Source organism: Podarcis gaigeae, assembly GCF_964106915.1.
Source record: "Podarcis gaigeae genome assembly, chromosome: 3".
In the NCBI taxonomy this organism is placed as follows: Eukaryota; Metazoa; Chordata; class Lepidosauria; order Squamata; family Lacertidae; genus Podarcis; species Podarcis gaigeae.
The window spans coordinates 100823732-100850215 of NC_139680.1; the positions used below are offsets into that span (position 1 = coordinate 100823732).

The 26484-nt window shown below is 40.3% G+C and overlaps 1 protein-coding gene across 1 annotated transcript in view; it reads right to left on the minus strand.

Annotated features, from left to right (window-relative positions):
* The window catches only part of LRPPRC (leucine rich pentatricopeptide repeat containing), a 112306-nt gene that overhangs the window by 52857 nt on the left and 32965 nt on the right, over positions 1-26484 (minus strand). The window contains exons 14-23 of the mRNA XM_083733065.1: positions 23675-23744; positions 17829-17856; positions 15341-15398; positions 14075-14181; positions 13786-13863; positions 13402-13455; positions 12563-12676; positions 10228-10358; positions 7596-7681; positions 5861-6068 (exon numbers count right to left, since the gene is read on the minus strand). Coding sequence (XP_083589191.1) covers positions 5861-6068; positions 7596-7681; positions 10228-10358; positions 12563-12676; positions 13402-13455; positions 13786-13863; positions 14075-14181; positions 15341-15398; positions 17829-17856; positions 23675-23744 — 934 coding nt within the window. The remainder of the gene's footprint in view (positions 1-5860; positions 6069-7595; positions 7682-10227; positions 10359-12562; positions 12677-13401; positions 13456-13785; positions 13864-14074; positions 14182-15340; positions 15399-17828; positions 17857-23674; positions 23745-26484) is intronic.

Consider the following 26484-nt stretch of genomic DNA (forward strand, 5'->3'; position numbering starts at 1 on the left):
ACTTTTAAACAACAAAAAGAGGTGCCAGTACTGTGTACCCTTCAGTACTCCCTGGAAAAAAAGCACTCTTTGTATCAGTGTTTCCCAAACTTGGGTCGGCAGCTGTTTTTGGACTACAACTCCCATCATCCCTACGTCAGGGATGATGGGAATCATGGTCCAAAAACAGCTGGAGACCCAAGTTTGGGAAACTCTGCTTTATATGATCACCGACTGGTTGGGATCACTTGTGTGACTGATCCAGGAAGCACTGTCCTTGCCCTCAGTGACACCATCTTGTAACTAAATCTGATTCTGTTATCTCTCAGCGACATTATCATGTAGTCAAATCTGATTTGCCATTGAACATAATACTTACTACATGATCCTCAGTTAGTATGTAGGAGGGGTGGGAATTTATACTAGAAACAAAACAAGCAAACCTAGAAACTGTGGCCCTCCAGATGTTGTTGAACTCCCATCAGCCAAAGCCAGTAGGGGCAATGGTTGAGGAATGGTGGGAGATTTAGTCCAACAGCATATTGAGGGCCACAGGTTCTTTCTCTCTGTATCAGAAACAGAATCACACATTAGAAAGGGGGGAAAGTGTGTATTCTTACACAAGGTTTTCATGAAATGTTTCTAATGGAATAATTCTCTGAAAACACCACATTTGGCACTTTAAATTAGAAATGGGAATGTTTGACAGTGCCCTGTTTTTCTACCAAATAATGATTTTGTTTCAGTAGGTTTGATCCAACGACGAGAGCTTAAATGCAAGGAAAATGTGCCCATAATAATTCTTTCCACCTTTTATTGTATTCAGCCGCATAACACCTTATTGTAAATAATAACTGGGTGGTTTTTTTTTAAGTCTGTAACAATTAAAACTCCCATGTACAACACTTTTTGAAGTCCAGGTATCGAAGGAGAAGTTGTTGCACAAAAGTTTAGATTCCTAATGCTGAGATAAAATGGCCTCAAGCCCCACAATGAAAGGCATGCTATTATCAGTATGCTGAAAGAATAATACTTTAAATGTCTAAAAAGTTAATGTGGAGTAAATAGTACTACTTCCAATCTGAAGAACAACAGCAATTCTATAAAGAGCCATTATGAAAAGACAAGCAAAATGCTTTTCATTATGACAAATGTGATATTATATTGTGGAGATCCTGGAGGATACAAAACCTCCAGTTGCCCTCCCTGGTCCTGGGTAACTGGGGATAAGCTACCTGCAGTTTCCAAAACCCTCAGGGCAGCTTACAAAAATAGAAAGAAGAAAAAAAGAATATAAATATAATCAAGCAAGCCTGTGTTCTGGGGACACCCAGATTCTCTCTCTCTCTCTTCATCCCTGACTCTCAGCCTATGGGATTTTGCAGGGTGCCATATTGTCACCCATGCTGTTTTGCATCTATATGAAGCTCCTGAGGAAAGTCATCTATGGATTAGTGACATCAATATGCAGATGACATATTTCTCTCTCTATGTATATACCCATAATATGGGTGGTCAAGAATTCTGTAGAGTTTCTAACATTTTCTGCCGTGTATAATGTTTTAGAAATAGTTATAAATGTCATTGTTGCGTTTATGGGCTTGACAGACAAAGCACATGTAAAAATAAAACCAATAGACATTTTCCTACTTGTAATAAAGTAAAGGTTTAGCTGCAAGTGAACCATGATAGTGTGTTTTGTTTGTCCCACAGAAATCTGTGGGAGCCGCTGATTCTCCCCCTATCTCCACAGCTCTACCCCATTTTGAGAACCAAAAATTGGCACGTGTAATATACATGACTATCAAAATGCCATGTTAAAAAAGGAAAAAATTGGGAGAGAATGTATACCACAGGAACCAGGGGTGTGTGAGAGAGACCTTATTTTCCCATATGGTTCTTGCTGGTGGGGGTGAGACCTGCTCGTAACATGACTGCGAGACAGGCTTACTCCCCACTGCAACTTCATCCTAGTACGGTTTTCATTTTTTCCCCTGGGAGTAAATGACTGCCATCCATTTCCACCCCCTTGTGGCAAGATCTAAGACTGCAGGCAAGAATGTGACAAATCTGATGCTCTAAGCACATTTGGCCATACATTCACCACACAAAGATCAGGAGTAGAATATTTGTGACAACTTTCTAATATAAAAAAATGACCAACACAACTGGGAATTGTTGGCTTGTAAAGCAATCTATGGCACCCTGAGAGTATTTAAAAACGAAATCCTATTTCAATACGTTAACAAAACAAAAAAAATTCCTTGCAGTAGCACCTTAAAGACCAACTAAGTTAGTTCTTGGTATGAGCTTTCATGTGCATGCACACTTCTTCAGTTACGTTGCACACTTCTTCAATACGTTAACAGATTGCCGTTTATATTTTCCAGTCATAGACTTGCCAGAAGAGCTGTTCAAAATTGTTGTCAATATTATTGCTGAGGAAACTAGTGCCAGCAGAGGACTATCATCCAACCAATTTTCCAAGCAACCCACATAATACCTGGAGTATTTAATTCTATTGCCTTCAAGGGATCAAATCTCCAAACTCCATCTAAATTGCGTTTGCTCTTAGATTTTGTTGGACTACTTTAGGCATCCCATTCAAATTACATTCCACTAAAGGGTCCCACTGACTGACATTACATTAACTTCCAAGCTAGCATTGTTAGGATCATAGTCTGAGGCAGACAAAAAGTGTACGCAGGAGTTTTAAAAAACAGTGGCACAATCACATAAAAAATACAGCAAAATTGAAACATTCTGTTTTGACAAGGAGAGATCACTACTTCTTGCAGAACACTGTACAGTGGTACCTCGGGATAAGTACTTAATTCGTTCCAGTGGTCCGTTCTTAACCTGAAACTGTTCTTAACCTGAAGCACCACTTTAGCTAATGGGGTCTCCTGCTGCCGCCGGAGCATGATTTCGGTTCTCATCCTGAAGCAAAGTTCTTAACCTGAAGCACTACTTCTGGGTTAGCGGAGTCTGTAACCTGAAGCGTCTGTAACCTGAAGCGTATGTAACCCGAGGTACCACTGTACTAAATTGACACCTCCACAGAATTTTTTTGGGTGGCGATACCAGGGCCCAAGAGTAATTTTATGCTGGGGATGTGCTACTGTCCACTTGATCAAAATTCTCAAGAGATCTTGTGGAGAAGAATAAAATCAAGGAATCCTCTACAATAGGAAATGTTGTAATGTGTAACTTAAAGTACCTTCACACAAACCAGCTACATATGTGCTGGTCTGGACAAAGACGTAAAAGGTCAATATACCATTTAGGACTATGTCTTAGAACAGTTGGTCATCGAACCGACCAGAGATCCAGTAAACCTGGATCTAATCTTGAGGAGCACGAAGAACCTGAGTTGAGATGTAAGTGCTATCAAGCCTATTGGGATAAGTGACCATAGTGCTTATAAACTAAACATACATTTAAATGGACAATTGCCAAGAAAACTGCTCTGACTCTCACTGGATGAAGAACTCAAACTTGGGCTTTGGTTTATGTCCAAATCTTTAATGCTGAAATCAGTATTGTTGTGTTTTTGTTTTTATTATGTATTCTGTGCTTTTATCTTGCATTTTTATGCTGTGAACTGCCTTGAGATCTTCGGATAAAGGGTGATATACAAATTTTAATAATCACAATCATAGGCAAGGCAAGGGGTAAATGTCACAGAAGGTAAATGGTAGTGCTAAATGCAAGCTAAGACATTGAGCCAACAAGTTACACGCCCCAACTTTCTTTTGATGAGCAAGGCGAGCACAACCTTCAGCACAGCAAATGGCAAGATTTCCAAGACTGGGCAAGCAATCAGGTTGTTGTTGCTGTTGTTGGTTAAAATAATGGAATTGTGAAGTTGGAAGGAACCCTGAGGGTCATCAACTAAAGCATCCATGACAGATGGCCATCCAACCTCTGCTTAAAAACCTCCAAGGAAGGAGAGTCCCCAATGGCCCGACAGAGTCTGCTCCACAGGGTCAGCAAACTTTTTCAACAGGGGGCCGGTCCACTGTCCCTCAGGCCTTGTGGGGGGCCAGACTATGTTTTGGGAAAAAAGAAAAAGAACAAATTCCTATGCCTCACACAAATAACCCAGAGATGCATTTTAAATAAAAGAACACATTCTACTCACATAAAAACACCAGGCAGGTCCCACAAATAACCCAGGGGTGCATTTTAAATAAAAGGGCACATTCTACTCATGTGAAAACACGCCAATTCCCAGACCGTCCGAACTCTCTCCCATGCTGCATAAAATATTGCATACAAAGCAGGGCCCTCTGATACCTCGGTTTTTACTGTTAATATGTTATTTGATTCCCTTTTGATCCTTACAGTACATTGGAGAGAAATACCTAGCATGAGAGCAAGTGAAACCAACACACCAAATTCAGGATTCAATTTACACCATTTAACTACTGAATTAAATTTTAACAGGGACTACCCATTTCTTGAAATTTGCAAGAATCATATTTGTACTCCTAATTAAGAATGCTACCAAGTTTCAGCCAAAAGTTCTTGGTGTTGGGTTTCGGTTTTTTGGGAGTGACTTAGGAACATTTGTTTTGTGGTCCACCTGATTCTAGACATCACTGGGATCCTAAGGATGCAATTCTACACAAGTTTACTGGGAATAAGTCCAACTCAAGAGCTTGTTGCTGAGTAGACAAGGCACAGGACTGCCCCATAAAGGGCAGGGATACTATAGTGCCCACAATCCTGAAAATAATGTGCATTCAGCAGCTACGTACAGGCTGAGGCTATACCAGCACAGGCTCTCTGCATTGCACTGCCACTAGCTCCTGGATTATTCCATGAGAAGATTTGTTATGGGCTTGAATGGCTTCATTCCTAGATGCAGTCTAGATTGCAGCCTGAGTAGTGGCTCTAACACCTGGCAGTCACTGCTGATGGCCAACAGATTCTTGAGCAGCTTTCTGCTCTTTGACTCCCATGAGTACCAACCAGCATTGCTGACTGTAAGAGATGAGGGGGGTGTAATTAGCAACATCTGGAAAGCAGCAAAATGGGGAAGGCTGATTTAGGAAGATAACTGATTTAAGTCTGCCTGCTTCTGCTCAATTCTGGAAATATGTCCCAATTTTGACGGACTTGTCCCAGAGGAGAACAAATTGCTTTTGCCCATTAAGCTTTTGCCCTACTCCTGAAATACACACACACCGCAGTATAAATACATTTGTTTCTGGCAATAAAATAATCAGGTTCAGAACTAACGAAGGACAGGAAAAGGTGTTACAGAGTACGATAGATTCCGGCGCATTAGGCGACTGGGCGTATAATTAGATCCCCAACTTTTGCTGTTCAATTTTAGAGTTTTAGAGTTTGAGCGCCACCAGGGGCAGAGAGCACACCCCTCCGCTGCCTCTGCCACTGCAGCAGCCCGAAGCGAGGCGTTTGGCGGGTGGGCGGGCGAGCGCTGCGCTGCGCTCGGAAGGACTTTCTGCGTCCCCTTCTGTGGGGAGGGAGGAGGAGCGACGGCAGAAGGGGCGCCTCTGCTCACCAGCTCCCTCTCCTTCTTCGCAACGCGTATACCCGGTGTATAAGACGACCCCCAGTTTTGGGGGTGATTTTCCAGGGATAAAAAGTCATCTTGTACGCCGGAACATATGGTACTAGGAACTGTGCTCCAAATACAGCATATTAGGAGTGTATCACAGGAACCATGGTCCATGATACCATGAAGCAGACAGGTTGCTCGATGACCAACTACCCCCCCCCAAAAAAAAACAGCTCCATCCAGAGTACAAGAGTGGACCACTTCCAGTGGATCAGAGCAACTTTTAATTGTGAGCATAAAAGCCAAAGTACAATTGTTTCTTTAGTTAGATCCAGACTGCAACCAACTTACTTTTCAAGGTGGACACCAATGAGGGGAGAACACAGGTTTCCAGTAGGCTTTGCTAGACCCAGGGACACAATGGTCTCGAGTAGCCGATTCACCACTTCAACGTCGTGACGCATGGCAGCACCATTAATAATGTGGAAAAAGGATGTGGCTGATATAGATTGAATAGGGACATCCTTCTCTTTCATCTCCTTTAAAATGTTAATAGCATCTACAATGAACCACCACAAAAGACCCTTAGGTAATTTCATGTACAGAGAAAACAAACTGCTATTAAAACAGCATTTCAAAAAACCAGCAGGAATGTAAATTCTGGTGTATAATGCCAATTTCAAGTTAATTACTACTTGCATTTCTAAACGAGACTACAATTATGAATCCACAATAGCATGGTTTTATCATTCTGCTGCAACTTTGACTACAAATTACAGATAGGAACTGTGTGCCCACTCTGCACTACGTAACCCTGTAGAGTCTGCCCTATAGCAACAAGATCCTACTAAATGGATGCTTTTATCGTTCAGTGCTAACATCTGCTAAATCACACCATTGTTTCTTCAGCAGATGGCTTGTCACGAGGCCAGATAATAAAGATGTGTTTACACTGTATATACAGCCAGACTAATGGTCTGATACCGATAGGGCCTGTTTGCTGTGTCGATACTAATTAGCCAAGGAGAGCCAATGAAAGCTTTCTAAGAGAGTGCATGTTAAAACATTAGGTTCATTAAGCTTCATTAAGAAGGCAGAAACAAACATTTTGGTATATGGAATAAGTGCATTTTTTTTTGTAATGTTCTTAATTATTGCACTGGCAAAATGTTTTGACCACTTTACATAAAAGCAGGGCTCATCTTTTGAAACTGCCTGCTGCATGCAGCACGCTGTGTGCTTCAGAAAATCAACACAATGCCACCTTTTAATTGCACAGGTAGCCACAATCTGGTTTTATCACGTTTTGGGGTGAAATCTCACTCTAATAAACAATCCAAATCTATTATGACACCCTTTCAATGAAAGGAATTGGAAATAAATTTTCTGTTTAATAGAACAAATGCCAATTATAGTTGGTTAGTCAGAAACAGACTGTTTTTTCCAACCTCTAATTAATGGTGGTGATAGCCTAGTTTATAAACTTCATCGATTACTAAACACATACCGTTTACACCCAAATGCATTAAATACATTTGCAATTAAAGATCTGATTAATTTAACAATATTCTTCAGTTGTTGGTTATAAAATGTTACATTAATAATATATAAAAGGCAAATTTAAGATCTTAATATTATAATACATTTATTAAAAAGTTAGAGGATGGCTTTTTTTCCCTGAAGTGCTTAGACCCTTTACAAGGAGGTTATGTTTATAGGCTTTATGCTAAGACTTCAGACCTTCTTAAGCAAAAACAAAGCCATTAGTCTAGGCACATACGCAATTTGTGCCATAAGTCATGATCTTCAAACTCAATCCAAACAGCAATGCTAATAAAAACTAGCTGCAGAAATGCAAAAAGCACTGAGCTGTGCAAATGTAAATGACAAGCTTGCCAATCCATTAAAACTAATGGCCTGCACTGTCCAAGTATCTCTGGTTGAATTCACATGCAAATTTGTATGCAAAATGTTCAAGAACTTTGCAGGACATGATATACCATTAATATCAACTCATATTTTTATTCCGGTGGCAAGATACCTTCATTATATAGCAAAAATATACACTGAAAGAAAGAGCACTTACCTTCTACTCTGCCATATTTGCTCAAAACTTTCACCAAGGCTAAGCACTTGCCCGCATCAAGAGCAATAGATGAATCTTTACGAGAACTGGGGTATAGAAAAAAAAACTGCATCAACTCCATTTGTGCCAGAATATAATAATCTCACAGAGCAATCATGTAGATGTTTACTTAGAAATCAACCCCACTGTGTGCAATGGGTCTTACTCCTGTGTAATTCAATGTGCAATTAGGAAGTAAATTTATTTCTGATATATCATGGAGGCATTGGCGCTATGAAAGGATGTGCTGCTTTTTGAAGACATTGGGTTGGAACCACGGTTACATGAGTGGAAGGTCTGGAATGTGGTGTGGGAGCCTGCAATGGGAAGAGGGTAACTGCGAAAATCAGGAGTTCCCCTTTCATGAGCAGAGCTCCAAAAACATCCAAAGGCTTATTTATTCTCTCATTTATTCATTTAAAACGTTTTGCAGGATTTCTGGGCCTCAATCAAATAGATAAACAAAAATAGGAAGAAAGTAAATCTAGGGTCTGTTACCATCAACAAAAAGTAATATGTTCGATTCAGATTAAGCAACTCTTTATTTTATTATATAAACTATAAATTTTCATAAACTTCCATCTCATAAGAAAAAATCATGGTGGTGTTCAAAATATAATAACAAAATCGTACTTGCATGTTGGTCCCACATGCATGGGATAAGTCAGTCATGAGTGAAGGTAAATCCCATTGATGAAAATGGAAATTAAGGGTACACCATTTAGGCTATAATCCTATGGCCATTTATCCAGAAGTAAGCCTGAAAGGACTGAGCTGATTGGCCAAATCCAAACCAATGTCAAACAGTCCTGAAATTTATTCCAAGGCTACTATTTAATACTGATATCATCATCATCATCATCATCAAACAGACCACAACTTCCTCAGTTCCCAAGGAATTATGGGAAGGGACTATTGCTCTTATCTGAAAGATATTTCTACGTGGTGTTACAATGGATTCAACTGGGTTTGGCTTCCTCTACTGCTCAACCAGTAGGAGCAGCCGAACCCAGCTGAGTCCATTATACCACCAAGGAAGAAACTATGTTTCTCCAAAGAAAATTACTTATTGAAATCAACTTGCTTTTGGCATAATGCAAAATACCTATTAAACTACTCTGTGCATCCTATAACTCATTACCTTAGTCATAATTACGGTAACAAAAGGATGAAGGGCTGTTTCTGTAGCAGCAGGTGTCTTTTTGTAACAAACAGAATGCTAAACTACGTACGATAGCACATTTTCAAGGGCTGCCAAATAGATCATCTTAAATAAATTGAAGGGCCAGTTCCTTCTTAGTAGGAGATGTGGACTGGTTCTTGAATGTGAATCCATATGAGAACACTGGACCTGCATGGACTGTCTAAGGCATTCATTTGTAGATAATCCAGTGAGCTGAACGCAGCCTGAACAAATGCACTCCACAGGATCATCTATGAGGATACTGAATGAATAGAAGATCCCTTATTTTGAAACAGGGCCCAGAATTTGTTCAAGAACACAGAGCTATCGAGGAAACACCTGACTTATGCAACTTGGTAATATAAGGAAGTTGTTTCACAGAAGCTAAAAAGTCTTATTTGCATCTGAGGCCTTCCTTCAGAGGAGATAAATAAGTAGAGTTAACAAATATAGAGTTACAGAACTACACACGCGCGTGCACACACACACACACAAAATATATCTATATATGTCACCTCTACTCATGTGCAACGTAAGCAGGGTTTTGGAACCTGTTTAAAACTGGGTTTTCAAATAAAGTTTAGGAATGTACGTTCATTTTAGCAACAGGAGAACCCACTGAACCTGCAGAACCCGCACGTATATGTGTAAAATAGAAATATAGAAGTTGAGAGAGAGAAAAAAAATTCATACATGACTGGGCATTGGGAAAATGAGTGACTTTCCTGCAGCTCACTCTTAGTTGCTAAACTCTCATCAACTGTATATCTACACTGGTCCAACATCATGCCAAAAGAGCAGAAAGAAGCTCCTAAATATGTGATTGTGTGTGTGCATTTTGTTTTGTTTTCAAATTTACCTTAACAATAAAATTAAAGAAATAAAACTAAAAGACAAGAGGAGAAAAAAAAATGGGGATCTGCAAAGTACTTTGCTGACAAACGAGGCATTACAGGTCTTAGCTGGGAGCTAATTTTCACAACCAAGATATTATCTCTGGAAACAGAGACTTTAAAAGGAAATGTTTGCAGACAGGTATTAGAAGCATAATGTCACTTACAAGCGCTGTAACCCGCTATACTGCAGCTACGTTACCCGGCTCAGAAACCAAATCTGAATGCCAAGGTAGCTGCTAAGACCTTATCATAAACTGATTTATTAAAATACAACATAGAGCACCACTAATAAACATGTGTGTTCAGAGTGATTATATAATCGTGACAACTTGTTACAACCAATCTCGAATTTCAGCAAAATATTTTTATCAGGGGAAAAGCTAATTAAAAATGTATGAGGGTTGGGCTGGTTTTTTTTTGTTTTGTTTTTTTAAAATATTCAACCTACTTAATTCAATAAGGTCTGTGTATCAGCATAAATCTCTTTGACATCTTTCAGGGCCGGTGTACTTACAGTTCTTCTTTAAGGTTCATTGCCTCCTCTGCATTATCATGTCGACAGCACAAATGTATTAAGGCTGCATAGCCACCAACAGACATGTCCGCTTCGTATTTGGCTTTCACTTCAAGGGCTTTCTGCATATTCTAGGAGGAGGATTAAGGAAATGATATGAACTAAAAGAGAAAAGTCCGCATGACATTTTGCATTCCAGGGCTTTGCTGCGAAACTACATTTATCTATGTATGCATAGCCTGCGTGCTGCTTGTTAAAAGCTCACGTGCTTTACATTTGCAAAAATTACAGTTATTTTAGCAAGTGACCTGAACTTGTCCAATCGAAACCTTTTGTTAGAGGAGTGGTTTATATGCTTTAGTGGACATCTTAGGTAGGCACATAATTACTATTATGATTTCTTCCTTGAATATATGTTAGCATTCGTGTTCGGTTGGAAGTTTTATTTTAACCGTGGGCAAAAGCAGGAACGAAGTGTCCAACTTTTAAAACCAAATAAGCATTCCCATATCCTTTTTAAGGCTATTCCTTAATACATCTTGTATTCCTATTAATACATCTTGAACATATGCTTATGAACAGAGGTCATGTCAAAAGCTTCCCCTGTCACTCTTATATAGAGTAACAAAATGAAGCGAAACCTCTTCACGGCCTAAATTTCTGCCGTTATAGAATACAAGCTAGAAGGTTAACCATATTCCAGTTTCCTGTACAATAATGGGCATTATGGCACAGGCACACAAACAAGAAATTGGACCAGAGTCTTGGAATACACAGCAAATTGCAGACCTACACAAAATATGAACTACAGCTGGATGCCTGCTGATGAAGGCAAGAGCCTCTTTATCTCAGAAAGCTTTTCTCCAGCAGGAAAATGGAATTTCAATCCCCGCATTAACCACCTTGTAATATTTGACTTGCAAATGACTATTGCATGTATCAGTTGCTTGACAATCTAGATGTAAGAGACCAGAGCCATGGCTTGAAAGGACATTTGGCATGTATGATAAACCTATCACAGCTGTTACTATCATTCACTTTGCAGATTACCATTAACAGACCAGAGTAATCCCCAAACATGCCATTCAAGAGGTAACTGAAATGAGTTGACTTTTTTTTTTTTGCTTTAATTGCTTTTTTGTACTTTGATATGATTTACAAGGGCCAAAACCAGAACCCTTGAAACATTATTCTCCCTTGCTTACCAGCACTAAACCCTCACCTGAAATGAAGCCTAAGTACATGCAATTATATTTGCAACCATTCATCTCTGGTTATCTTTACTTGCCTCTCTGTCTCCCTCCCACTTTACACCCCACTGCCTTCACTTAAGAGTTCAAACTCCTTGGAGCTGGGACTTGTCTTTTACTTAGTAACCATTTCCAGGGGGGTGGTCATCAGAGGGACAAACCAATGTCAGAAACTGAGGAGCTGAGGAGGTGGTAGTGAGAGGGCAATCTTTGCGGCAGCTCCTAGGTTGTGGCATTTTCTGACCTTAAGACACCTGAGATATGTATTTTCAGGACCACTGCTCCTATTTTTGTGACTGCAATTTGTATTAACCGTTCTTAATGTTAAATTTAAAATTGCTGAATCCCCACCCTGGGGAATACTGGTGAAAGGCGGGTAATAATTTTAATAAATAACATCATCATCCTCAATAACAACATGTCTTAAGCTTTTGTGGGCTAGATCCACCTTCATCAGATGCATGTCATGAAGTGGGCTCTTGTCTATGAAAGCATATGTCTTAAATGTTAAGATGCCACAAGGCTCCTCCTTGTTCTTTCACTAGGATTACTCTGTATACTACTACTCGTAAAGGTAAGGGGACCCCTGACCATTAGGTGCAGTCGTGGCTGACTCTGGGGTTGCGGCGCTCATGTCGCTTTATTGGTCGAGGGAGCCGGCGTACAGCTTCCCGGTCATGTGGCCAGCATGACTAAGCTGCTTCTGGCGAAGCAGAGCAATGCACGGAAACGCCGTTTACCTTCCCGCCAGAGTGGTACCTATTTATCTACTTGCACTTTGACGTGCTTTCGAACTGCTAGGTTGGCAGGAGCAGGGACTGAGCAACGGGAGCTCACCCCGTCACGGGGATTCAAACCGCCGACCTTCTGATCGGCAAGTCCTAGGCTCAGTGGTTTAACCCACAGCGTCACCCGTGTCCCATATACTACTACTACTACTTTATTACTTGTACCCCTCACATCTGACCAGGTTGCCCCAGCCGTTCTGGTTCACTGCCACATACACTGATGGGTGTTCTATAGATAAGAGTCACTGTTGTTTATTAAATGCTGCAAATTCAACACACAACTCTTTCAAAAGTTACCTCTTCCGCACACAAAGCAAATATAAGCTGCTTCAAAACATCTCCAATAGGCTGGTTCTCAGCTTTCAGTTGTTCCAGTTTCTCCTCCAATTCAGGCACCCGAAGTGCAGGGAACTATGGCAAAAGAATAAGATGTTTACTAAATAAAACATCCCTGAAAACCACTTGAATTAAGAGAGAAAACATGAAGACATGTGCAAGCAAGAACGTAAATTCCCTGCAACTGTTCAAGTCACAGCAAAAATGCATGACAGTTCCTTTATATTTTCAGTCTGCATATACTAGATAGAGGACAACTTAACACCAAATTGTGGTGCGTCTTCCCTCACTCAGCATGAACATGTGCAATTGCGTTGAGCTTTTAAGTGCTTTTACCACAGAAACGTTAAGGCAAATGTTTGTGATTATTCCTAGGACATGCATTGCCCAGAACCTTAAAAAAAAAGAAGAAAGGTTTCACCATCGAGTGCAGATGCCCCATCTATGTGCCCCACCCTGGTGTACAGGATTTCACATGCACTTTCGATGCAAGTGAGGCCAGGCACATTTTTTTGCAACTTGCCCTTCCCTATCCAAAGTGGCAAAAACATAGGCTCATAACCATCCTTGTGAGCTGCTCTCTTTTCTAAATGGGGAAACTGAGTCACAGCAGCTGCCTCAGGTGTTCAAACTAACAGACATATTATGCTTCTGCTGTTATTAACACTGAAGCTAATTCCAGGAAAAGACTGAAACGTCAGCTGCGCAAGAGAATAGATACCTTGGAAGCAAAGTATCCGTTTTATATACAAAAATTATTTGATTACTAACAAATAAACCTAGATAGCCAGTCTACTTACTTTTGATAATTCTCCGGGCAACAATGCGTCTTTATCAGTCAAGAGAATTACATCCTAAAAGATAATATATATAGTGTAAGAAAATGTATGAAATATATGATGAATAGAATTGAACAAGATCCCATTTCAGCAATATCGCGAAGCATGCTGTTAAGCCATAGAAAAGAGCCTCTCTATCCCCATTTATCCTCATAGTTACGAGCTTTAAAATTCTCTGTCCAAAACACAAATGCTTCCAAATTAAATAAAAAGGAGAAGATCAATATGCTATTTTAAAAATCAGAAACGGTTCCTTTTGAATGTTGTTTCTCTCTAAACAGATCCATGGGGAGTACAGACATATGTTTTATATTGAAAGACAACATTTAATTTACCACTACAGACCTTAATTAATTCAGGAACGTGGCAGCTGTCCAGTAGGTTGCGAATACCTCTAAAGATGTTGGGAGGGATCACTATATTCTGTACCGAGAGGTGGAGAAAATTACATGAGTTTTAAAAACACAACCAAACTGAGATAATTTCTGTTAGACAAATTTCAGACATAATTTAAGTCTCCAGCACTCGCATGTCATTGAGAAGTGGTCTGGTTGTACTTAAAAGCTGCAATTTCAAATCTAATAGATACATGTCAGGCAGGACAGGCATTATGTAGCAAAAAATGAAATGGTACCATCTTCTTCAGCTGATGGAAGTATTGTCTCAACCGCTCCTCCTTGGCCTGTACCTCTGAGTCACTCATGCTGTCAATCAAGCTATAAAGAAAATAGCCAACAGCTTCTGCAGGGGGGAGGAACACAAGAGAAAGCATTCCACTAAAATTACTGACACTGTCATGTTATCAAGATTAATTTATAAGAAATCATTTTGGTGTGAGATGTCACCCTGATGAGAGGCTCTGAAATGGCAACAATGATCACTGAGGCATAGAGATTATGTGGTTTGGGAGCACATATCTAACTGGTGAGTGAAAGGAATATTAATTATTTTCAAACCCGGTGACAGCTTTTCAGTACAGAATCTATCTTCAATCTATTTTTTCTCACTGCTGTGTGACAGAAGCAGTACTGCCCAGGGCCTCTCCCCCACTCTCCTGCCCACTACCCCAAAATAGTTGCCATAAATATTTTGTCATTTATTCAAAAGAAAATAAAGAGCTTCCTAAAGCATCGTGTACACAGCACTGTATATTTCACATTATTTACCATGCTTTCTGCAGCCTAGCAAGCGAACATGAATACAATAAGGAGTATTAAATGATTTTTAACAACCAGATCCAATAATCCTGTGGAGAGCTACTTATTAGCCAATGAAAATCAAGATTAACAAAAGATGCTACATGGTGAACAGCACTAATTTTCTTTGGCACTCAAGCATAAAATGTATAGGAGCATCAGGAAGAACTAATGAGCTTTTGATAAGACATCTACTAGTGACATGTACTGCATTCTTTTTATTATTTATTGAGAGTGTTCAGCAGGTCTTAAATCACTTTATTCAAGATACTAAGTGGCATTTTGCTCTTTGATATGACAGAAAGCAATTAAAATGTTATTTTAATAGTTTTATGTTTTGTTTTGTCTTAATAGCTTTCTGAAATACAGAAAAACTTGGTTGTAGTTGTAAAGCGTTTATTTAAGGGATCTGATTATGTTATCAGTGTTGCAAACCTTTCTGTTTTATTTAACATGTGCACTCTGTGAATGGAGAACATTTTAATTAAAGAAAGAAAAGGGGGAAACACCCCCCTTCCAAAAAATCTCACGGATTCCATAAAATATACTGTGATCATCTGGATAAAGATTTTACCCAACATGTTTTCCAAATTTCACTTTCAAAAAGAAGTAATCAGTGTTTATGGTTGTAATCCCTCAAGCCCATCATTACACAGAAGAACGGATTTGTGGATAAGTTACAATCATAGAAATTGAAACTCTACCAGTTGGTCCCGGAGGCGTCTGGCAATAACGTCCATCCTTGTACAAGAGTTCTGTTATCTGGTAAGACAGAATAATCGTACATTGCATCCGAGAAAAAGAAGCAAGGGCAAATCGTATCTGAAATTGAATTCTACAAATAATAAAGCATCTCTCCACTAAGCTATTACTCTATGCCACATCATAGCAATTCACTCTTTAAAAAGGAAGGCTTTGTGTGTGTGTAAATATGGTATTTAAAATCAACACCAACAGCATGTATGCTGCACACCAAAATGTATATTGGAAGTACGGGGGGGAAAGAAAGTCTTTCAGTGATTCTGTTCCTAGTGTCTTAACCCACAATAGAAAGTATTGCTTAAAGCAAACATTAAGCATTGTCACTTTCAGGTGTTAAAATTAAGAGTCTTTATAGTTTCTCAACAGTGTAGCGTTACTTCATTTTTAGATATTTGTAAATAATAATAAAAATCTGCATTTTTAGATAGTACTTAATGCTGATGACACACCAGCACTTCTTTAAACAAAGCAAAAAATATATATTAAGGGTTATAGCCAGCTAAGCTTTACTCAAGAGTAAACCCACTGAAATTAAGGGATCTAAGTTGGACCTGGCCATTCCTTCAACTGGGTCTACTCTGAGTAAGACCAACACTCGATACAACCCTAAGTCTGCAATCTTAAACACATTTACAGGGAAGTAAGCCCAGTTGAAAACAGTAAAAGTGAGCTCCAAGTAAGCAGGAATAGGGCTGCATGACATACTTGGAACGCAAAACCGAAGGTGGTTACTACATTCAGACTTTGATTAGATTTTCCTGCGGCTGATTTGACAGTTTGGCATGTGAAGCAACAGAATGATTTGTGTTTCTTCCCCAATATTAATTAGCTCCCTAAAAACACCTCCCACGTTCTCCTGAAGGGTGTGTCCCCCTGCCCACAGGAACAGATTTTGGAGGCACATGGGGGACAGAGGTTAAATTAGTAAAAGCCCCCCACCCCAATGGAAATCTCCTAGATAAAAGCCTTCTGCCAGGACAAAGGGCACCAGAGAGCACAACATTCTTTCTGTAGCTCTGACCCACTTCTGAGCTTAGTATAAACTTTGCCTCAGCAAACCCCACATCTGGAGCTGTACTAGCAGCCTGATTTGCAAAACTTCAAGAAAACTCAGGTGGTATTTCAAATTTAAACAGAAATATGTAGATTGTCAAGATGCAGAAGACAGAAAGAAAAGGCTCTTTTGGAAAACAAGATCCTACTTCTACATCCAAGAGCAATAAATAGAAGAAAAACAACTAAGCTATGCTGTGCCCCATGTAGTGTTTTGCTGAAACATGGTAGTTAAGCATCGATCCAAAAACTCATTTTAGTGCAATCTTCCTATCACTTCATTATCTTTCAGGGAACTTGCGGCCTTCTAGAAGCTGCCAGACCACAATTACTGCTGGCTAGGCTTGATGGGAACTGTAGTCCAGGAACATCAAGGAGCCACTGGTTCCCCACCAACTTTAGACAGGGTGTAGGAAAATGTTATGCAAGAAGGAGCCTCTGTTATTTTGTAAATTACTTCCTCAATTGTTTGGTTCACTTCCATACTGCTTATTCTCTGAATTTTAAACTGGTGACATACAGAGATATAAGGCGCTTTGGGTTTTCCCCTCAAGCCTAACAAATAAAATAATAATAATAATAATAATAATAATAATAATAATAATAATAATAATAATTTATTATGTATACCCCGCCCATCTGGCTGAGTCCCCTCAGCCACTCTGGGCAGCTTCCAATCAAGTATTAAAAACAATACAGCGTTAAATATTAAAAACTTCCCTGAACAGGGCTGCCTTCAGATGTCCTTTATAGATAGGATAGCTACTTATTTCCTTCACATCTGAAGGGAGGGTGTTCCACAGGGTGGGCGCCGCTACCAAGAAGGCCCTCGGTGATGGATCTCAGTGTTTGGGTTGGGCTGAATGATGGGGGTGGAGACACTCCTTCAGGTATACAGGACCTGATGGGTTCAGTCATCTTCCCCACCCCAATTCTCATCTCTTTTGCACATAATTATTAAATTCACAAGAAGTAACTTAGGCAGAGAGCCCAACTGGGGATCTTCTCATGCAACCCTCTTTGAGCAGAAGGTCCCTGCCAAGTTACCACTGTCCAAGTTTCTGTCCACCAAATTCCCCCCCCCCCCAAACAAATTTCATCCAAAGCCAAGCATGCCTTAACTCCAATTAGATGTGGGGAAGTGAAGGTGGTTTGGAGTTAAGCACGTGCTTAAATCTCCCCACTGAGTTCAAACAGAATTAGCTTAGGTTGAATCATGCCCTAAATTTAAAATGCACCGGACAAGATACAACACTCTCCAAATAAGTTACTGTCAAGACTGTGAGCATGCAGCTTCCTGTTACTTATACTTCCATAATATTCTGTACCCAAAGCATTTTAAAGCAGCTCTACTTTATTTCAGTTTCACGGTCTTACCTTGCTCCAGAGATTTACATCAAAGGACCTGTAGAGGGCAGCAGAGGATAATTAATTGAAGGTCAGAAATATTTGTTTAATTTAGCTATTCTTTAAGAGAAAGCTGTACATCTAAGCACATGCAGATTTGTTTGGGTGAAGGGTATTAAAAATAAATTAATGATTTACACATTTTGTCAGGTTTATTTTTGAAAAATGAGTTCACGTGGTATATAAATTGCCACAGAAAAGGAGGACTATGTTAGAATCCTTTTGCTTCAATGTATTTCCACCAGTTTCTTGCTCGTATTTACATGGGGGAGCCTGGAAACAAAAACATGAATGCGAGTGTAAATGTCCATTCAGCAGAAAATTAAGGTTCCTCAGACCTTCTGGTATCTACTTCAGATGATGTTTGAGAGGGTTAACCACAACAGTAATTTGGAGCTTGTACATGAATAGTTTGCTGGTGACATGAAAAACGTACTTTCCAACACACTTAGTCCATTTCCTTAAAAGTAATGCTGAAAGCACTTATTAATCTGCATGATTAATCTGTTAATGTGTTATTAACCATTCAACTCATTATCACACATTAAATGTAAATGCATTAATCAGTTTTCAACTGTCCCCACTGTTAAAGGTTCAGGGTTGTAACCTATCTGCATATCTAAATTCAGGCAGCATTTTCAAATTAAATAAGCCATACACATGTATTATTTAATATCAACAATTACTTTCACTTCGTACTCTCCAAAATACAGTAGTGAGATACTGTAAGATATATCTCCTCTTCAGACTGCCAGGTTGAAAGAGGATTGCATAATTTCATTTTTATCTGCTTTTTTTAAAAAAAACATTCTTGGCAGTTTTGTGAAATACTACCTGTCACAGTATCTCATGAAACACAGTCCTTGAGAAGAAAAGAGACAAGACTTCACCATATATGAGATGTTCCCTCACAAGCAGAAAAGAGGTATGCAAGGATACATATTTGATTTGCTAAAGACTGCTGATTTTAAAACCTTAATTGTTTGGCATCCTAAACTTTCTGAACAAGAAATTCCAGCAGGACATACAAGTCCAGAGAAACTGAATCTGAAAAATGGAGGAAGATGTTTCCAGTTTAAATAACCAGAATGACACTGTAATATTCACAGCATAGTGTGAAATTGCTGCTCCACAGTTACAGATTAAACACACTGCCCTCAATTAGGGACAGTGCACTGGAAGCAAATGCAGATGGATTCTAGCTGTTCTTGGAAATGGGTAGGTTAAAATTATGACTTGCATTCACCTATTGGAATGAACTCTTTATCAGTGTACAAATTGCCTTGTTGACCGAACAAAACCTGTGTAGTTGAATGTTCAGTTTCCAACACTGATCAACCAGACACCTGAAGTTCTCAAACAAGGCATAACAGGAAGAGTCCTGCCTCCACACCTCATTCTGCTGACAATATCCAGCCATCAATATCAAGAGATATACTCAAAACATAAAAAATGTTGTATTGGTGTCAGATGGGCTTCCCAAAAGGCATTTGGTTGGCCACTGTGTGAACATAATGCTTCACTAGATAGATCTTTGGTCTGGTTCAGCAGGACTATTCTTTTTTCCTTTATTTAAATTTTTATTTATTTTTAATTCCAGTTAACAAACACATCGAACAACAGCAGGATTATTCTAATGTTCAGATGCTACTAGACCTGTTCTCCACGAATCAGCCCAACCCTTTAGCACCATCCAACATTTGGATCCAACCTAGTGGCCATCAATGAGACTCAGCTATGACCAGAAACTTCCCCGTTCAACTCTAGTCTCTGCCACGTGGCTCTTCTGGTAATGAACTCTACAAATTAACTGTGCTTTGTGCAGAGAAGCGCTTTGTTTTTTGTCTACTGATGGGACATAAATCCATATCTCACTCTTAATTCCTAACTTATAACTGATACTGAATTGGGTGTTGATTTGGCTGTGGGTAAAACTAATTAACTGATTGGTTCAAAGCTGGGAAAGGAGTACAGCAAGGCTGTATATTGTCTCCCTGCTTATTTAACTTATATGCAGAATTCATCATGCAAAAGGCTGGACTGGATGAATCCCAAGGCAGAATTGAGATTGCTGGAAGAAATATCAACAACCTCAGATATGCAGATAACACAACCTTGATGCCAGAAAGTGAGGAGGAACCCTCTTTCACCTTAATGAGGGTGAAAGAGGAGAGCGCAAAATATCGTTTGAAGCTCAATATAAAAAAAAACAAGGATCATGGCCACTGGGCCCATCACCTCCTGGCAAATAGAAGGGGAGGAAATGTAGGCAGTGAGAGATTTTACTTTCTTGGGTTCCATGATCACTCGAGATGCTGACAGCAGTCACGAAATTAAAAGATGCCTGCTTCTTGAGAGAAAAGCAATGACCAACCTAGACAGCATCTTAAAAAGCAGAGACATCACCTTGCTGACAAAGGTCTGTATAGTTAAAGCTATGGTTTTCCCAGTAGTGATATATGGAAGTGAGAGCTGAACCATAAAGAAGGCTGATCGCCGAAGAATTGATGCTTTTGAATTATGGTGCTGGAGGAGACTCTTGAGAGTCCCATGGACTGCAAGAAGATCAAACCTATCCATTCTGAAGGAAATCAGCCCTGAGTGCTCACTGAGCCCTGAGCCTCCTAAAGCTGAGGCTCCAATACTTTGGCCACCTCATGAGAAGAGAAGACTCTCTGGAAAAGACCCTGATGTTGGGAAAGATGGAGGGCACAAGGAGAAGGGGATGACAGAAGACGAGATGGTTGGACAGTTTTCTTGAAGCTACCAGCATGAGTTTGACTAAACTGCGGGAGGCAGTGGAAGACAGGAGTGCCTGGCGTGCTCTGGTCCATGGGGTGATGACTAAACAACTAAACAACAACAACAACAAAACTAATTCAGCTTCTCCTTGATTAATTACAAACGGGCAGATTCACTGAAATGTGTACCCGTCCTGGCTTAATCTGCCAGACCTTTCACACTGTATTATTTATTGGTAATGTATTAGAGTAAAGAAGTCTCTATTCTAGGGTGGCATTCCTGTCCAAGATATGACAGGCACCCACAGTCTGCACAGCTGAAGACATTTTTGCTCCGGCAAGTTTTCCCAGCTGGATAAGTGGGTTTTTAGCATGTGTGTGGATGCAGCAGACTAAGAGGGAGAGAGAGTCCCATGAATGAGCTCACCCTACCTTGTCTTTAAATGCCTGGCGGGGGGCGAGGGGCATGTTAGCTGTAGAAAGACATCTTCAAAGCTTCTGTTATAAGCCTCTGGTTTTGCTCACAGGCCTTGGGCTCTTTACTTTTGGACCTTGTGCTTGTGCTGCTGAGCCTGTACTGCTACTAGCCTGAATAAATATATTTTTCTTACTTTCAAGAGGGGCTCTTGGCTATACACAATAAATTGATTAATACTCAGTAATGATAGAAGCTCCAAAAACCACCACATACTTTCAAGTAAGAGTTGCTGCCAGTGTGTTTTGAGGTGGGAGCCTGACAACCATGAACTGTCACCAACGTTTGCCTTTCAAAGGGTGAGTACGCTCACCAAACCATAATTAACTACACTCGACTATAGCTAGACATAATGCCTGAACGAATAGCAAACTGGTCAGCAAACCAGAATGGCAAATCATGGCTTATGCTAACAGAGGTTTTACTAACATTTTACTTTGAAAGTTACAGCCGACCTACCCAAAGTTCCCTTTCCTTGAGGGTTATGCTGCTTTACTTCATGAGCAACTGACCAGAAGACTAGTACTTGCACTGTTTGCCTCTTCACCTCCCACCTCCTTGGAGGGTGAACGAAACAGGATTTCAGTAGCAGAAATGCTGTGTTGTTCTCCGGGAAACACATAAAGTGGCTAGGATGGAGGTTCTCTTTCAAGAAAAACAAGCATATGGCTTGGGTACTGCACTCCGATGGTGGCCAATGAGCACTGGAATACACTCTGAACTGCCAGAGGTAAAGAGTTATGCAAGCACTCAAGGAAGCAGACACTTTCATATGTGCATGGCTAGCTGTACTTGTCACTTCTCCAATGTTTATCCCTCTGAGTTGTGACGTTCTGAATTTACGAAACATCTCTCAAAACTCTTCCAAGATTATTCTTGGAATGGGGAGGTGTCTCGAAAAAGCCCTATGTCACTGTAACACGTACACAAGGTCTGAAATTTTAATGGACCTATTTTAAAAACCTAAAGCAGTCTACGGTTGCTGTGCTTATTTAACATTTCAAGGCATTGTTCACCAAAACAGCTGATTTCTCTGCATCAGAGAGGGGGTTTCAGGAAATATTGTGCTATGATGGCTTTTCAGAATTTTCCCCTTTTTCTTCCTGTTCCACCCTAACTCCTTTATTCAATACAGATTCCAAACAGTATTGTTTATGCATGATGATCTGAAAACATAATAGGTATAGATATGACAGAGGAGGGGGGGTATAACCTAAAGCATTTTGATCTCAAGGAGAGGTAGGGCCTTTCAGATGTTGCCGAACTCCAACTTCCATCAGCTACAGCCTGTCCAGCAGTCTGGAATGATTCAAACTATACTTCAACAATACTTCAACGACCACAGAAAGGCACAACTGGTCTGATCAGGATTTCAAGTATTGGCCAAATACTTCACCAATCATAGTGAACACATTTTAGGCCCTGAAAACAGATGGAGTTACCATATAAAAGGTACCATAATATCTAAATCTGCTAACTTTGGCCAGAGAAAGTAATAGCACAAAAAGCGTTTCTAATGCTATAGTCAATAATTGCCTCCTATTATTTTCAAAAATCTCCTTTTACATACTGAACTAGCATGATGAGAAGACAATTTAGAGTGTTGTTGTTTAGCATGCGGAATAACTTGCGCTCTGATATAGCAACAGTCCAGCAACATAGCCTGACAACACATGACTGTGAATCATGAAGCTAGGCTTTGTCAAAATAACGTAACACCTACTTTGAGGATGGATTAAGTAAAAACTGAGCAACAACAATTTATTTATACCCTGCCTTGTCGTCAACAACAGCAGCAGCAGCAACAGCAGCAGCAACAATTTATTTATACCCCACCTTTTCCCTGATGGGACTCAAGGCAGATTATATATTAAAATGAGAGCCACTAAAAACATAGAAAAACATATTAAAAAACAACTGAACATTGTTAGAAGTACACCAATGTACATAAAATATATTAAAACCATACAAATAATTGCAATAAGCACAGCGATGACACCCACTAGGGCAATGGGGCTTCCCCTCCTTTATTCCCTTAAATCCTCCCTGGAGGACCGGAAGAAAAGAGATTATTAGCGCTATACTGAATTCCGCCATTTCATTGGGTACCCTTAGGCAAGCACAGCCTCGGTGCTTCATCTGAGATTATCATACCCAGCTACTTTCAGGGTTGATGCCATTATTATGGCAACAACTTGCACCAAACACTCTGAAAACTGAATGCACTATATAAATGATAATTATTACAATTACATAATCACTAATTAAGCTTTCGATTCACAGAACCAAAAACATAATTATGCTATAGCCAGTGATTGCATAGGTTGAAAGTTTCCCACCCATGTCACTCAGAAGAGTGGGAAGTAGGGTTCATTCTGGCTCTTTAAACCTTAAGAGATATGATAGGCCTGCACTGATTCTTACAGCCACATATATACTCCTATCCAGCTCCTAACTGGCTTTTTAGCTTATGGGCAAAAATATGCTTTCATTCCTCACCCCCTTTTTCTTAAAGCAACTGCCCAAAATACCATCCTGGGATTAAGGACCAAGAGCATCCAAGGTACAAAGGTGGCAGTGAAAGCTTCATAAACGCTTACCTTTTGAATCCAAAGACTAGACTGCCTCTGAATTGCACTTGATCTATGGGTGGCATATTTGGAGAAGACACTGCAGAATAAATGAAAATCCTTAGAATGCGTTGACCCTTGCTTCTCCAAAAAGGATTGATTAAGCCATCGGTATCAAAAGACATTTATTTAAAGAGAATCTGCTTAGTAAGAACATCTTGGCACATGAATGCATGATCTTCCAATAATTTCAAGTTTTAAACACAGAGAGGGCTTTCTTTACTGGCTAGAAAGAGAAAGATATACAATACCCTGGAATTACAGTGCTTTTTGGAGTTTTGGTCACTTATTAGGGAATGCAGTTACTGCATATTCATCTCTGTACATACTAACTTAGAGCAGCAGTCCCTGCTGAATCATTCCCCACCAAGTGATATACATTTATTTATCTCATACAATTTACAAGTATTTTAAAAAAAACCAAAGCGGTTTACAAAAGATAAAACAGTAATATCAAGAATAATCCATAACACTCATTAGCTCTCAGTAATGTATCTGGGAAGCTAAATTTCATAAGCCTTGGCTATGTGTGACAACAGAGACTGCTATGCAGCACTAGGGGTAGGAGGAGTTGGCTTAATTCAAGCCAGGAATGAAACAACCAAGCTGGTATGCGTGGAGGGGAGCTGGGACAGCAGACAGCTGACGAAGGAAGAACATGGACAACGAACAGCTCTAAAAATCAACGGCTATGCAGAATTTCTAGTAGTTGAAACATGAGTGCCCATCTGTCTTTCAAATGCATGCACTCCAGCAGAACGCATTACTTCTTCCATGCCAGCTTCCAGACAAGCAGTGCAGGAGAATCCAAATTCAGTCCCTAGACCAGAGCTTTCCAAACTGTGCGTCGCGACACCTTAAGTGTGTCGGCTGCAGTGTGTATGTGTGTCGTGCAAACGCTCGCCGCACTTCTCCCAGAGCTGGAGAGGGGTTGCTTTAACCTCTGGTTTGCTCGTAAAACTGAATCACCGTGTTGTGAAATGATGCATGTCTAAAAAGTGTGTCACCAACATGAAAGTTTGGAAAGCTCTGCCCTAGAGCAACTGGGCCTAACACTGAAGAACTTCCCTGCTTCTTTGTTGTGATTGCTCATGTTGTTTGTTATTTAAATATAGTAATAAATAAATGAGAAAGCAATCCTTGAGTTTAAAAAGTTTTTGTTCGTTTCAAAAAACAACAACACGGTGCAGCTCTGTATGCTCATCTGCTGCTGCTGCCGCTGACAGCCGGCAAGCTGGTTTCCTTAGCAACAAACAAGTCTGAGGGGGGGAAATGAAAAATAGATGACAATGAAGTGGAATGGGGCAGTTGAGAAAGGGAGAACAGGCACCTTTGTGCACATTGTCTAATGCGCCCAGATTCCTTAACCGATGCTTCATAGTTTTCATCTTGCCAGTTTTGGGAATCTATGCATTATAGAACTTTGACTCCAATGAAAATCCTGTTTTTTGTTGTTGTTGTTTTTTTTGTGTGTGTGTGTGTGTGTGTGTGTGTATGTTCTATAATGGCCTATATTTGTAATGCCTAATAAAGGTTTGGCAAAGTAAGAAGCATTATAGAAACCTGGAAGCTGCAATCAATAGCCCTTGGTAGCAGTCCGCTTTAACAGGTCGCCTTCCCCTTAACCAGCTGCACCACAAAAGGAAGCTTTAATTTGATCTATTAACATTAAACCCTTTCTGGTAAGACTATCAGTATACAGCATGGGTAGGCAAACTAAGGCCCGGGAGCAGGATTCAGCCCCATCGCCTTCTCAATCCAGCCCGCAGACGGTCCGGGAATCAGCGTGTTTTTACATGAGTAGAATGTGTCCTTTTATTTCAAATGCATCTCTGGGTTATTTGAGGGGCATAGGAATTTGTTCATTTCCCCCCTCCAAAATATAGTCCCCCCAAGGTCTGAGGGACAGTGGACCACCCCCCTGATAAAAAGTTTGGTGACCCCGGTATACAGATTCAATGGTTTAATGTACTAAGCAGTATTTCAGGACCATTATGAATCTTGAAGCTACTAAAGACAAGTATGCACTGATGATTCTTTGGATGTTGTAGCAGTTTAAATTGGAGTGAGGTGGAGGAATAAAAACATAGATAAACACACATAGGGAAAGCAAAGGAGATGGACAGTGATCCCAAGATCATCATGGAAGTTGTGCAGCGTATCAGAATCTCACTTATGAGCACTATTGTGAGCTTTGACGTCTCTGGTTACCTAGGAAAAGTGCCTAAAACCATCTTTCTTTGTTTCCTCATCCCATCAATAGATAGCATGAGGGAAGAGGTGAGATCACTGATTATTTGTTGGTGAGCATTGGTAGAGAAATTTAAACCACCTCACCTAGTCCGGCACCTGGCAATGCAAATTGTCTGCTCCAATGCTAATCAGAGCGACTAATGAACGGGGAGGGGAAAACAGCACACACATACCCAGCTGATCACTGAGGAGGGCTGTGTGTCCACTCTGTCAGCAGCGAAAAGTGGGGTCAGGCATACGTGACCTCTGGTTGTCCAGTCACTGTTGCAAAGCAAGATGGAAGGGGAAGGGGAGCTGCAGGGGCACTGGCAGAGCCCATCCAGCACTCCTGCCGGCACCAAACACACTGCAGCTTTGCTCTTCCACTGCTCTGTTCCAATACTCAGCAACAATGAGAATGCCACTGCAACCCCAGCCTGTCATCTGCTGCTACTGAACCCTATAGATGGGAGAGTGTGGGGTGGCTACACCACTGCTTGCATGCAACCCCCAGGAGGTTGGCCAAGACTGAAGAGTTTGGATTTGAT